General features: G+C 39.0%; 1 protein-coding gene across 2 annotated transcripts in view; it reads right to left on the reverse strand.

Annotated features, from left to right (window-relative positions):
• Positions 1-201: 201 nt before the first annotated feature.
• Positions 202-14,213, reverse strand: part of TMX4 (thioredoxin related transmembrane protein 4) — a 53,118-nt gene continuing 39,106 nt past the window's right edge. Inside the window, exons 7-8 of one of the 2 annotated variants that reach the window (XM_074989346.1) lie at positions 8,398-8,461; positions 202-5,114 (exon numbers count right to left, since the gene is read on the reverse strand). In XM_074989346.1, coding sequence (XP_074845447.1) covers positions 4,813-5,114; positions 8,398-8,461 — 366 coding nt within the window. In that variant the 3' untranslated portion in view covers positions 202-4,812. Of the gene's footprint in view, positions 5,118-8,397; positions 8,462-14,213 lie in introns of both variants that reach the window. The other variant, XM_074989345.1, reaches the window with a different exon arrangement.

Consider the following 14,213-nt stretch of genomic DNA (forward strand, 5'->3'; position numbering starts at 1 on the left):
ACAAAGGGCCAAAAATAGTGTATAAATGTTACAAACATGTTACAGGTATAAATGTGTGTAACTGATGAGTATTACATTGTAAGGCTAATAACTGATTAAACAGGTGTTAAAACATCTGAATATACAAATGCAACTTTTATATAGTTTGACTCTTCAATCAAATATAATCATGCTGAAAAATAAAAATAAGCCACAACCAGATTATGAATAAAAAAATTTATATGGAATTCCAGTACAAATACCCATGGCTTCAATTTGCAGAATTTTTAGCATAAAATAGCAATTTTGCAGAACACTTCCATGAAAATTCCATGTATCAAAAAATGTACAACATGGTTATTACAATCTATACACAGTAGTCTACAGTCTACATATTTCACTTGGAAATTTATTGGAAGCACAAGTAGAAAAGGCAAAGCTCCATTTGGGCCCTCTTTAGAAACACAGGCTTAACATATCAAGGGTGACCTATACATTTGTGGATGCCTCACTTTCTGGATTTTTGTACTGTGACAACTTCAGAAGGTCTCATTTACACAATGTGCTGAGCATCAGACTGAAAAGTTAAGTCTCTATGGGTATTTCTATATTTCACGGGCATTTTGACACGCTGCAATCGATCTTACAATGTTTGATTTTGCCGTGTGTCAAGACACAGCAAAACTGATTTTTCTGGGTTCAGCCATCAACCCCGGTATTCCATACTATTGTGTGAAGCAAACAACATCAGCATGAGCCCGCAGAGTCCCAATGTACACTATGACAGAAGTCAATTATGATATGTTGATTCTAGCTATGCTAACGGTATCTGGGATCGCCTTTGTTCCCTAGTGTAGACCAGGCCTAAGCTGGGAACCCAAAACCACTAGTCATCCTTTGAAAGCTTGCAATCCCCATCAGCAGGCCTGAATAGAGTTAATGGTGCTACATTTACTCAAGAAATTTCACCTTAACTTCTTTTCAAAGACATTTTGTCTGTATTCCACAAGCAAGAACACTGTCTACTTCTTTAAAGTGAATCAAAACAGAGGACGGAGATGAGATGACAAATGGTCTTCTCAGTTGGCACAAATTAGAGGTACTAATTTAAATAACCCAAAAACAGAGAATGCTAAAATTGCAAGGCTAATACTGCTGTAAATCTGATTTATGGTTAAGACAAAAACCTTTTCACTGAAAAGTATGAAGTCCTCCATATATTATTCAGGACTAACTCTGCTATTATTGTACACTTACTACATTAAACAAAGAAAAATCTAACCTCTAATGACCTTTTAATACCACCTGCTTCTTAACCTGAACAACAGATTTCCTCCACAAGCCAACAGTCACTGCTGTTTTCTTACAACAGTCTATTTGACAAAGAAAAATGACAGTCTTAAAGCTGAGGTGTTATTAATGTCTGTATAGCACTTTGAGAAATGTTCTGTAAATACAATAATCAAACTCCGTTTTCAATTGAAGAGAACAAATGTCAAATCAAAGGGACCACTAATCTTCCCTGCTACAGGAACTATGGAAATAAAGGAGGCACCATATATGGGGTTTGATGTTTGAGACACTTTAAAATGAGTCTAGCATCAGTCAATGTCAGAGTCACATGAAACGTAACTAGGGACATACAAACAGCTGTCTTTGCCATGTACCTAAAGGTTTGCTGTTCGGGAATGAAACCCATGCGCTTTATAGCTCTGTTGTAGAGACGGAGATTTCATGTCTTCTTTAAAATTTGGTATTCAGTGAATGCTTTAAACAGCTCAAACACGAAATGTGTCATGCTTCTTGACTTCAGTGGGAGTTGCCTGAATATAAGGGCTCCAGTAAATAGTTTATTCAATTAAAGTGTTTTTTCTTCAGGACATCTAATCGCTGCCTCTTGTACATCAATAAGCTTATGTCATGTCACTTTTTAAAATCTTTTAGTTAATGCAGACAGAAGCATAACTCTCTGTAAGATTAACACATTTTTCAACACCAGTATGCCAAGACTTCAAAAAAATAGGTGTCTTTAAAGTTACTTTTCACTTAATTCTTCTGCATCTAAACTAAAGGAAGATTTTTTAAAAGACTATGCACCTATCATCTTACACTGAAGTCATTAGGAGGTGCTAGACACTGGTACTTTTGAAAATAGGCCTCTAATCTGGGTGCCTCACGATGACTTTAAGGCCGACTTTAAGCTCTTGGCTTTTAAAATCTCTTCCATCACTTTTTGACATTTTTAATATGCACATTTCTCTCCCCATTTTTTGGAATAACTTGGGAACTTACTCTATTGGAAATGCCCTTTTCTTTTTATATGACATGTCTGCATTTTCAATGAGCTCATGATGAACATAATCGCCTGTATTTTCAGGGCCAAGCAAGAGTAGTCTAGTTCTATGACTCACTGAAGAGAAGTTACCAGCTTGAATCCTAGTCAGGTGAAAAAGAAGTCAAGTCACTGAAGATATGACATTTGGTCTGCAAGCCCTAGTCAGTTTTTTATTTTTATTTTATATTTTCCTAGTCTCAAAATATTTTCCTCTCTTGCTGTGGAAATTACCCACACAAACAAGGAAAACTGACTATATAAAGGAACTAGAGAAACTAGATTATAAACAATTCTGTTAAATGCATGACAATTGCCATCCCCCACACCTCCAATCCAATGCTCTTCCATTTACAGTAATCTTGCAACACAGTTAGGCAAAAAGTAGTTTTAAACATTTCAGAATCTCTGCATTCAGACCTCAGCTGCACAATTATAGCCCTTACTGGCACTTCTGAAAGCATACGAGAACTGTGTCCAAGCAAGCCAAGCCATCTGCTCTCATTTTAATGCATTTTAACAACTGTATATCTGTCATAACTATTTAATTTTTTCTCTTCATCTATTTACAAACCTAGACAGCTGGAGAAAAAAAATCTAATCTTCATAGCTGTAGGGGCAGTGTAAATATCAGAGAATATTCTCAAAGAATTTAAGTACAGCCCCAATTCTGACCTCCTTTGTGTTCAACAATTCACTGACATTACACTTGCACAACAAACCAGAATCAGGCCCTACGCTTGTAGAATTTATACTTGATGAGCAAATGTTCTACGCTTGGCAACATTTAAAAACAGTTAGACATAGTTAGATTGTTTTCTGCTAAATAAAATATCTGTATTAACAATAAACAACTTCTGACACACACATAAACTGGTCCTGTCAAGAATGATTGTGTCTCACAAGAAATTACCTTTGTGCACTGGTAACATCATTTTTCTAACACAAGAGGGCAAGCTTCTTAAATCTCACAGAATACTCTTTTTTTCCTTCACAAGACAAAATGAAGATACTGACACTAGATGGCCAGGTTTATGCAAAGTAGTAATTAAAAATGCAATACAAGTGGTGTAAACAACCTTTCTGCTTCTTATTATGCCATCTGGATCAGCATGCTGCCGAAGTGGGAAAGTACAGGATTCTCCTTCAGATATTCATTCATTTAATGTGATTCGGTTATTTTAATGTAAGCCATGCCAACTTGAATGAATAAAATGAATAAAATGCTGATTTTTTGAATAAACTTTACAGCATGGGGTGCTGTCAACAGATTAGCTAGTGAGTCATTTCCACTCTATGCAATTCGGAAGATGCATGTCTATGATGATAAAAAAAGTCAGCAGTGTAAAACCAAAAAAAAAAAAAACACCAAAAAAAAAAAACAAAACACTTATTGCTTTCATTTCCTGGTATGTTTTTTCCACTACTACTGTCATGAATGCCAGCACATTAGAGGTGAAACCATAAGTGTTTTTTCAATTATTACTAAAACAGTTCTGGCTGCTGACTACTCTTGGCTGGAAGCAGCAAAAAAGTATTATCGTAGTTCTCTGTAGATGACTAGCTTGTACAGGATACAAAGCTGGCATTTATTGGCTAAAATGAATAATACTCACTGCAGCATCTTAAAGGAAAAAGGCTACAATTTGGCAAAAAAACTCTCCTCTCACTAAATCATTTCCTTTTCAACCTCTCAGGTTCAAACATGTCATTTTTAGCATCTCTCTATGTTCCCTAGCCCAAGGTTTCTGATGACCTAAACTCCTTAAATGATGAAAATCACCTGCTGACTGATTTAAGCCTGATTTGTACATTATGCCTTTGGATAATCAACAGTTGAGCAGTTTTGGGTGCACTTTAAGCACAGAACAAAACTAATCTCTGTTATAACATTATGGTATAGTTTTAACATAACTGTTCAGTATGGCGGGGGGAGGTGGGGGAGGAAGAAAAAAGCAACATTAACAAAGGTGCTCCGGTTTAGTTGATGAAAGCAGAACACCAAAAAACAAGTAGTTTTTAATGGAGGACAATTAAGGTGCCTCCATCTGCTGCTTTATCATGTGCCTGATAGTCTTATTGAATTTAAGGAACATATTAAGGACGTCAGATTCCTGCTAAGCTACTTCTTGTTAATGCAGGCTTGTTAATTCAAAATTTTTGTCTTATCTTGCTGAAAGCGACATCTATAAAGGAGCACAAGCATCTCAGTACCAAGTCTTTCATCCCAGTGATCATGTCCCTTTCCCCTCAAATCTCTTTACAGATCAAACCATGTTTTTTGATTGTCATGGCTAATATAATATATAAAGGTTGCTTATAAAAATGAAAGTCTATGAGTAAACATTGGCTTAAAAAAGGGAAAGAAGCCAGCTGATGCAGAGCAGAGGTTTTGCTTTACGTAAACACAAACTACATATCAAGTGTTTGGCTTCAGCTGCAGGCCAGAAGGTCCCCAGACAGTTCTTTGGTCCGAGTTTATGGAAAAAATATCAAAGAAACTATAGTCCACTGTCAGCCACCTGGCTTTTACGTTGCCTTACTAAGCTTTGGGTCTCAGAATCAATTGGAAGTTGTTCACCAATGTCCTCTGTCTCTCCTGCGCCCGATCCTTCATCAACTGCAGAGTCCTCTTCTGATCCATCTTCACTTGAATTGGCTTCTTCACTTGATTTGGCTCCATCTTCATCATCTGAAATGTCCTTTTCCTCTACAGCCTCTTCTAACTCATTTGTTGCAAACTCTTCAGCTTCCTCCACCTCTTCCAGCGCTGTAAGCTCTACATTCTCCTTTTCAATCATCTCTACTGGGACAAAAAGATTAAAAATGTTTAAATCAGAGTGAGCAATTTTTCTGAGGCGGAGTGCCGAAATTTGACCTTTTGATCTCTGCGTGTGGTCTGAGTGCTGGTGATACTTTTTATATCACTAATAGACCTACTTACACCAGCTTCATTAATAAATAAAGAAAGATCCAGAACTTTACCACTGAGGTGGTGGTTTAGCTGGTCTTTTGTTAATCCACAGGCAGCATGGTGTTGAGCAAGCTCCCAGGTGCACGTAAAAGAAGGGGCAGAGTTGAGCTCCTGCCTCACATGATGATGAAAATCGGCTGGCATACCACCCTTTGCCCACGTGCCAGGGTTTGCTGACTCCTGGTTTAAATCATAAGGGCAGCTCATCTGCTAACATATTCTAACTTACTACACAATTGCACAAGTGCAAAAATTACTAAAGTCCTTGGCCTGATCCTAATTATCACCTTCTAATTTTATCTTTTTACTTTCTTTGTTCTCTCAAACCTAGGTAAAACGTCCACCTTCTTATAATTTATCTGTCTTACTATTAGGAAAATGCTGTTTTTCTTTTATTCCTTATAGATTGGGAATAGGAACTCATTTTTATTTAGTTCTTTGAATGTCCTCCATCATCTTAGAAGTGTTAGCAGGAACATAAGCAGCTCTGGGAATGCTTTTTGTTAGATAATTGCAGCAACAGAGGCAATCCAGCAAACACAAAAAAGCACTTATTTGTGCAAATCCTTCATAAATACACTGTGCTCGTTGTTTCTCAGAGGGATGGATGTCTTATTATTATATGGCATATGTTCTCTACAAGTTTTAAATCTGAACTAAGAGGGGCCTAATTACTTGGCTTTAAATCACTTTAAATTATATATTTAAGACACTACGTTCATTATTTTTAATACTACTGAATGAAACCCAAAGACGTACCAGCAAACATTAGAGATATTTATGATTCCATAAACATATATAAAAATTCCTTTACCTCCAGGTGTCAGTTCAACTCTGTCAAGACAAGACTGATGAAATATGGTGATCCAGAATCAAACCTAAACCTAGACACCATTAATGGTTAAATATCCACTGGGGACTGGGATCCTTGCTCTTCACCCATTGATACCACCACTGCTGTTAAAAATAGAACTCTTCCTGTAAGACAGTCTTCACACTGACAAGTGGCAGGACTGTTTCCTTTATAAATCATATACAGTAGATTCTGCATATTAGAAACCCCTCAGCTGCCAGCAAAAAGTTGCTGTTATCTGGCATTTGTCTATAAGTGGAAAGCAGGTTTGCAAGACTGCCACAAGGGAAGGAAATGCTGGGCAGAGAAGCAGAAGAGCGAGGGGCTGCATCCCAGATGCTGGGGCCTGCGAACTCACACACTGCATGGTACCTCCTTGCTGCATTCCTTAGAGAATGGAGTCCCTTCCTAGGTGCAACTCTCTGGCATTGCACAGCCAGAGAGCCCAGGGAGAGGCACCATACAAGCAGCTGCCCCCCGCATGCTATTGCCCTGCTCACACAACCTCCCTCCAAGCTTACCTCCTGTGGGGGCTAGGGAAATTAACAGCAAACCTCATCCAGAACAGAGGAGATTTACTGGTTACAGTTAAGTGATACAGGCTGGAGCAGCCCCCTGCCCATTGCAGGCAGGAGACTGCTCCAGCCCCCTGGGGCCCCTGCAGTCAGGGGTGTCCCAGAGTGTCTGGAAAATCCCTGTCCGCCCCAACCTCCCCACCTACTTAACCAGTTAACCAATTAAACAGGATTTAACATCCCTAGTGGAGTCCCTGTGCACGGGTGCATTTGTGGGGCTGCAGCCTCAAAGGAAGCATTGAACACCAAAAACAGACAAGGTCACAGGGTTGCAACCAGGAAAGCCCAGCAAACCAGGGTTGCATGTCACAGCAGCTCCTTCCCTGGCTGCAATCCTGCAAGGCTGCCTGCACCTGGGGCCTTTTTTCCAGCTCAATGTTCTTAAGCAGCACGCTTTTGTCAATAGCTGAATCCCATTAACATTCAGGTCACCGAGACAGGATTGGTTCCCAGCAAAATCTTGCTGTTAACCAGAAAGTAATAAGTGGGCTGTTATTAAGCAGAATCTGCCATACAAAAGTTTACAGACCTTTCTGAAAGGCAGTTTCAACCCTCAGATGCAATACCACTTCCAGTGAAGTAATGGCAGCATCTAAATATACTGGAGGGGATATTTTAGCCTTAAATATGCTGAGACTACAGACAAAGATCATGAAATAGTATTAGATTATTAAAGGTGCATTCTGTGCCATAAGAAGCATCTCGGTTTACTAGATTGTCCAGAAGACTCGAAGCCACAAACTTGTCCTTCTGCCATAGATTCGATGTATGCCTTTCACAAAATCTAACACAGTAAATCTGCTCCAAGTGTGCTTTGGGGTATACATGCATATCTTACAGACAAAAAAAGCACTCTCATTCTATTTTAGCAGGAAAAAGTATATACAGCTATGGAAGATTGAACTGAACTCTACTAAGCATCAATAAAAAGCGTAAGCTAAGATATGATAGCAAAATATTTAGTTCTGGTAGCAAGGTAAGAGACAGAAATCTTCCCACCTTGTAAACTGGGAATACTGGATACTGAAGTAATTAATTACAATAAAATTGCATTATACCAACATTTTAATACCCTTTGTGACTTCAGGCATCACAGTACACAAACCCACAGTCCAGATGTGAACATAACATTCACATAAGTGTGGCTGAAGGAAGTAAACAGGCTTCCAAAATATCTGTGTAATGTCTGTCTGCAATGTAATGTTAAGACCTAGAAAAATCCTGTGGGAGGCAACACTTTACATTTGAATTAGAAGATTTTGTAGATACCCATAAAACTGGAAATTGGGAGAACTATTTCTATTGCTGACTCTGTTGTGGATTTTCTGCTTTATTTTGGATTGTTTTTAGCCTCTATGTACCTCAGTTTCTATGTCTGTAAAACAGGATTACTATTAAGATTACTGTTTAATTGCTATTATTTACCCTGTTACAAGACTGAACTCTTTCATGTCTATAAAATGCTTTGAGGCACTCACATGGAAGGATCATAGCATTCAAGACATTTGTAGCATTCAGACATTCAAGCAGAACTCACTTGTTGGAATTAATCAGTCATCAATGAATTTTAGAGAAACTTTATCATGAAAAACTTTACGTTAGTTGTCATCAATAATTTAAAAGTATAATATTCTTGCATTTATACAGAATGCTTAATATTCTTGCATTTATACAGAATGCTTACCAGATGTTTCTGCTCTATTCTTAGCCTTGGGAGGACACAGGCAGTCTGAAATCAAAACCAGAATCTGAGTAGAAGAAGAAAAAATGAAATTCAGTGACTTAACCAATAGACATTTCTTATCTCACAGTATCTGCAATATCTGTTAATTTGCACTAGTGAGCTGGGTTTATGAGCTTACAGTAATGACATAGGATGGCATTTACTGCAATGGTCATCAAGAATGAAAGGGTGTCAAAAGCTCTAACTTTTCTTGCATATAACTAATCTTACATTGTGAAAGGGGTCACAGTTTGTATTAAGAATGTTAATAAAAAGGTTAAAACCTATTAGTCAATTTTAATAAACTTACTATTTTTATCAAGTATCTACACAAAAGTAAAATGGCAAATGCAGCAGATGAATGTCTTCTAAGACAGAGAAAACCAGAATGGCAGTGGAAAAGCACAGATGGGTTGAACAGCATCTACCATAAAATGGAGCCACTTTCAAAAGATACTACTACAGGTTCAACCTCTCTAATCCAGAGCTCTCTTTTCCAGCAACATCTATAGCCCGGCATGATTTTAGGTAGCTGGATGACAATTTACCATGGATGTGGCCAACTTTCCCATGTCCCATAAAGTCTGTTTCCAGCTACTAGTGACTCTCAGTGTTCTGTCCTGTTATTTACCTGTAATTTATCCCTAAATGTCTTCTAAGATCCCAGTAAGGAGTGGAAGTGTTGGTAATGTACTAGACAATATTGACCTCCCATGGTCTGGCAAACTCTCTCATCTGGCACCAGTCGAGTTCTGAAGGTGCTGGATTAGAGAATTTCAAACTGTACTCACAAATAATTCTCTGGCTCATTTGCCTCTTCTCCTATCTTACAATAAGAATTGCAACAGCCTCACTTACCAAGAAGAAGAGAAGAAAAAGTTACCACAGATTGGTTGCATAAATATCAAGGCTTAAGCCCTTTATCTTTATTTATTAAGAGGACAAAGACTGAGAAACCTTAATATTAAATACACACGAAGGGAGGAGGCAGAAGAGGAAACAGTAATGACAATGTTACTAGCTCTCCACGGATGTATGCTCAGCTTCTCTCACTCTACAATAATTCCAGTAGACAGACAGACAGCATGACCTCAAAAGACAACAGCAAGTGCAGGAGTTCACAGTACAGGGCTGAACAGAGAACTAGCAGAGAGGCCAAGTGTCAAGTGCTAAAGTGGATCCTGCCTTCTTAAAAACCATCATCTTTTCTGAATTTTTATTTACAGGCCTGAACAACAATGGCTTTCAAAAACCTAATTAAAAACATTTCCATGGGAAAAAATTTAGAGACTTACAGAGAAGCTTTATCCATGCTTAATCTAATTTAACTGTAACATCTAAGCTTCAAAATTTCTTATGTGCACTGAAGTAAATGATTCAGAAAGAAATCAAAAACTTGTGTGCTGCCAACATTGAAAAGTGTGCAAGAAACCTAAAGTTCATTCAAAACATTTATAGGTGAGGTGGTCCAATACTATTATCTCCCTACTTCCAACAGATATCATAACTTACATAGAACAGAAAACAATTTTCCTGTAGCAAGAACACTTGAGATTTCAAAAATTTTTCTTGTTCCAAGTCAAGACAGTCAAAAGTTCAAATGTTTGTGAATGGATAATCTAGAAAAAAAAATTCAGTTTGGGTCAATCCAAACATTTTGTTTCAACTATTTTGATTTTTTTTTTTTAATTTTAACTGGTTAAATATTTTATTACATATTAACTTGCAATCGGAAATAACAGGTCATTTCAAACCAAAGTAGTAGCCTTTTCATTTAGAAAATACCAAAGAGGATGTTTTGACCATTCTGAAACTTGTAAAAATATTTTGGTGTAAGAGTTTGGTTTTGACAATTTTGCCTTACAACAGAAAAAACATTGTGGAAAATGACCAGCTCTACTTAAGAAGGCTATCGGGATATAAAGAAAATAAAATATTATCTTTACCAGAGTCCAAAAGAGACAACCCATAAAATACCACATCTGCACAAAAAGCTGGTCCCACTGATGGAAACATGAATGTACTTATTGAACTGTGCAAATCATTATGTTCTGGGGAAAAAAAATCAACTGGAAAATGGCGTGAACCACAGGCATATTCCTCTCAGAAATGCCAAACAGCAGAAATAGTAGGGGGTGAACAATTAGTGATAAGCCCAAAATACACAGGCTACATCTACACTGTATTCTGCTTTCAGAAGTAGAATGCAAATGAGCAAGATTGAAAATGCAAATGAAGTGCAGATTTACATATCTTGTGCTCACTTGCATATTCTCACGCAATTGCAGTTCTGGAATAGGCTTTTCTGGAAGCCAAAGCAGCCGTGCAGACAGGGTTCCTTCAAAAGCAAAGCCCATTTTTGAAAGAACCACTCTTCCTATTATGTTTCAGGAAGGAGGGTTCTTTTGAAAGCTGGGCATGTTTTCAAAGGAACCCCATCTACACAGCTGATTTAGCTTCCTGAAAAAGCCTCACTTGGAAGCACAATAACGTGAGACTATGCAAATGAGGTACAAAATATCTAAATCTGTGCTTTATTTCCATTTTTGGTGTCCCTCATTTACATCCCACTAAATAAAGGGAAGAAGGATTCTTTCAAAAGATAGCTTTACTTTCAAAAGAGAAGCGTCTACACTGGCTTTCTTCTTCCGAAAGAACCTGTTTCAAAACGAGAATATGCAAATGAGGTGTCAAATATGCAAATGTATGCCTCGTTTGCATTTTCAATTTGCCTCATTTGCATGCCTCTTTCAAAAGAGGAAAGCAAGTGTAGACACACCCAATGTGCTACAGAGGGCAGTGCTTAATGGTCCTTTTTCCTCAAAGAGGTTTGAGTAGCACACTGAACACACTAAGGCTGGGTCTACACTACAGTTTGGTCGACAGAAGGACTCAGGGAACATCCACGCACTTAAAGCATTCCCCCACAGAACTCTGCATTTTCCTCAACAGTATTACCCCTCAAAAATTTGAGGCATAACACTCTCTGGACATAGTACTGTCAACAAAAATGCAGCGTAGACACTTCTGTCAACAGAGAGGGCTTCCGCTTGCTGGGCAGCCCTCTTTGCAGAGCTGCCATTCCATTTTCTGGCACCAGATGGCAGTGCAGCCTGCCAGTTCTCAGTCGACAGAGCAAGTTGCATGTAGATGCAATCCATCGACAGAATACTGTCGAGATTTCTCTGTTGACAGTAACTTCCATTGACAGATCAAAACAAAAAGCAGCCCAGTAGCACTTTAAAGACTAGCAAAATAATTTATTACGTGAGCTTTCATGGGACAGACCCACTTCTTCAGACCATAGCCATACCAGAACAAACTCAATATTTAAGACACAGAGAACCAAAGACGGTAATCAAGGAGGACAAATCAGAAAAAAAAATCATCAAGGTGAGCAAATCAGAGTGGAGGGGTGGCAGGGGGGAAGGTCAAGAATTAGATTAAGCCAAGAAAAAGGAAAAGGTACCAAAAATTTCAAGAAACAGACCTTCTAGTCATGAAATTGACTGGAAAAAGGCAAATGTAGTGTCCATCTTTAAAAAACGAAAGAAGGACAATCCAGGGAACTATGGACCAGTCAGCCTTACCTCAGTACCTGGGAAAATAATAGAAGGGATCCTCAAGAAATCAATTTTGGAGCACTTGGAAGAGGGAAAGTGATCAAAAGTAACTAACATGGATTCACCAAGGGCAAGTCCTGTCTGACCAATCTGAGTAGCTTCTATGATGAGGTAACTGACTCTTTGGACATTGGCAAGTCAGTGGATGTGATATACCTTGTCTTCACTAAAGCTTTTGATACAAGCTCCCACAACATTCTTGCCCATAAGTTAAGGAAGTATGGATTGGATACATGGACTTTAAGATGGACAGAAAGTTGGCTTGAGGGTTAGGCCCAACCGGTAGTGGTCAGTGGCTCAATATCTAGACAGCTGTTGTTGTCAAGTGGAGTGCCCAAAGGCTTGGTTCTGGGGCCAGTGTTGTTCAACATCTTTATTAATGACCTGGATGAGGGACTGGATTTCACTCTCAGCAAGTTTGCAGATGGCACCAAGCTAGGGGGAGAGGTAGATGCGTTGGAGGGTAGAGATAGGATCTAGAGTGACCTGGATAAATTGGAGGACTGGACTAAAAGAAATCTCATGTGGTTCAACAAGGAGAAGTGTAGAGCCCTGCACCTGGAACAGAAGAATCCCAAGTATTGTTATAGGCTGGGGACTGACTGGCTAAGCAGCAGTACAGCAGAAAGGGACCTAGGGTCTATAGTAGATGAAAGGCTGGATACGAGTAAACAGTGTGCCCTTGTACCCAAGAAGGCCAATGGCATATCGGGCTGCATTAGGAGGAGCATTTCAAACAGATCTAGAGAGGTGGTTGTTCCCTTCTATTCAGCACTGGTGAGGCCGCATCTGGAGTACTGCATCCAGTTTTGCACCCCGCCCCCCAGCATAAAAAGGATGTGGATGCTCTGGAGCAGGTTCAGCAGAGGGCAACGAAAATGACTAAGCGGCTGGAACACATGACCTATGAGGAGAGGCTGAGGAATTTGGGCTTATTTAGTTTGCAAAAGAGAAGACTGAGGGGCGATTTAATAGCAGCCTTCAACTTCCTGAAGGGGTGCTCTAAAGAGAATGGAGAGAAACTCTTCTCAGTGGTGACAGACAGCGAAACAAGGGATAATGGTCTGAAGTTACAGAAGGAGAGGTGTAGGTTGGATATTAGGAAAAACTGCTTCACCAGGAGGGTGGTGAAGCACTGGAACGCATTGCTGAGGGAGGTGGTGGAATCTCCATCCCTAGACATCCCTGGAGGTTTTTAAGTTCTGGCTTGACATAGTCATGGCTGGGATGACTTAGTTGGGGTTGATCCTGCTTGGGGCAGGGGGCTGGACTCGATGACCTCTTTAGGTCCCTTCCAGGTCTGTGATTCTATGGTTATAAGATAAAATGTAGAATAGTAACAGAGAGGAAGCCGTGCTAGTCTATACACTATCAAAACAAAAAGCAGTCAAGTAGCACTTTAAAGACTAGCAAAATAGTTTATTAGGTGAGCTTTCGTGGGACAGACCCACTTCTGGTCTGAAGAAGTGGGTCTGTCCCACGAATAAACTATTTTGCTAGTCTTTAAATTGCTACTTGACTGCTTTTTGTTTTGATGATAAAATGTAGGTTTTTCCTAGAACTAATGGCAAACAAATCCACCCACTGAAACTTCTCAGCTTTGTCCATTTTCGGATAATAAATGTATTCTGTTTCTTTTTAAATGTGAACTTTACTACACCCATTTGATTTACACCAGTTTAGCAAGGATATATTTACTATTCAGAAGAACATGCAGACATATAAATGTTATAACATTTATAGTACAGGACATTCATCTCTGAACAGATTTTACACTGGTACCACAATATGCTGCATACATGAAAGGATAGAAAAACACAATCTAGACAGTGCTTTGATACAATTTCTGCCCTGTCTAATTTAAATTCTCAGAACCCTTAACCCAAGCACAGCAATTTGTGCTCTGTACGTAAGCGGAATGCTACAAAGGTCGCATTAAACCTTCGCTTATGCCAAAAAGGGGTCTAGTTTAGCCCCTGCTACAAGTTACAGCAGCTCTGGCACTCCTTGGCCACCAGTTCATGAAGCTTAATGTACCAGTGGATCACTGGAATACAACAACGTTATATTCATGCCTCCTGCTACAGCCATACTCCACAAGACAGGGGTTGTGAAGTGAGTATTTAGGATACTTGCTACACCACCTGGAGAATG

The sequence above is a fragment of the Carettochelys insculpta genome, chromosome 3 (genome assembly GCF_033958435.1).
Source record: "Carettochelys insculpta isolate YL-2023 chromosome 3, ASM3395843v1, whole genome shotgun sequence".
Taxonomy (NCBI): Eukaryota; Metazoa; Chordata; order Testudines; family Carettochelyidae; genus Carettochelys; species Carettochelys insculpta.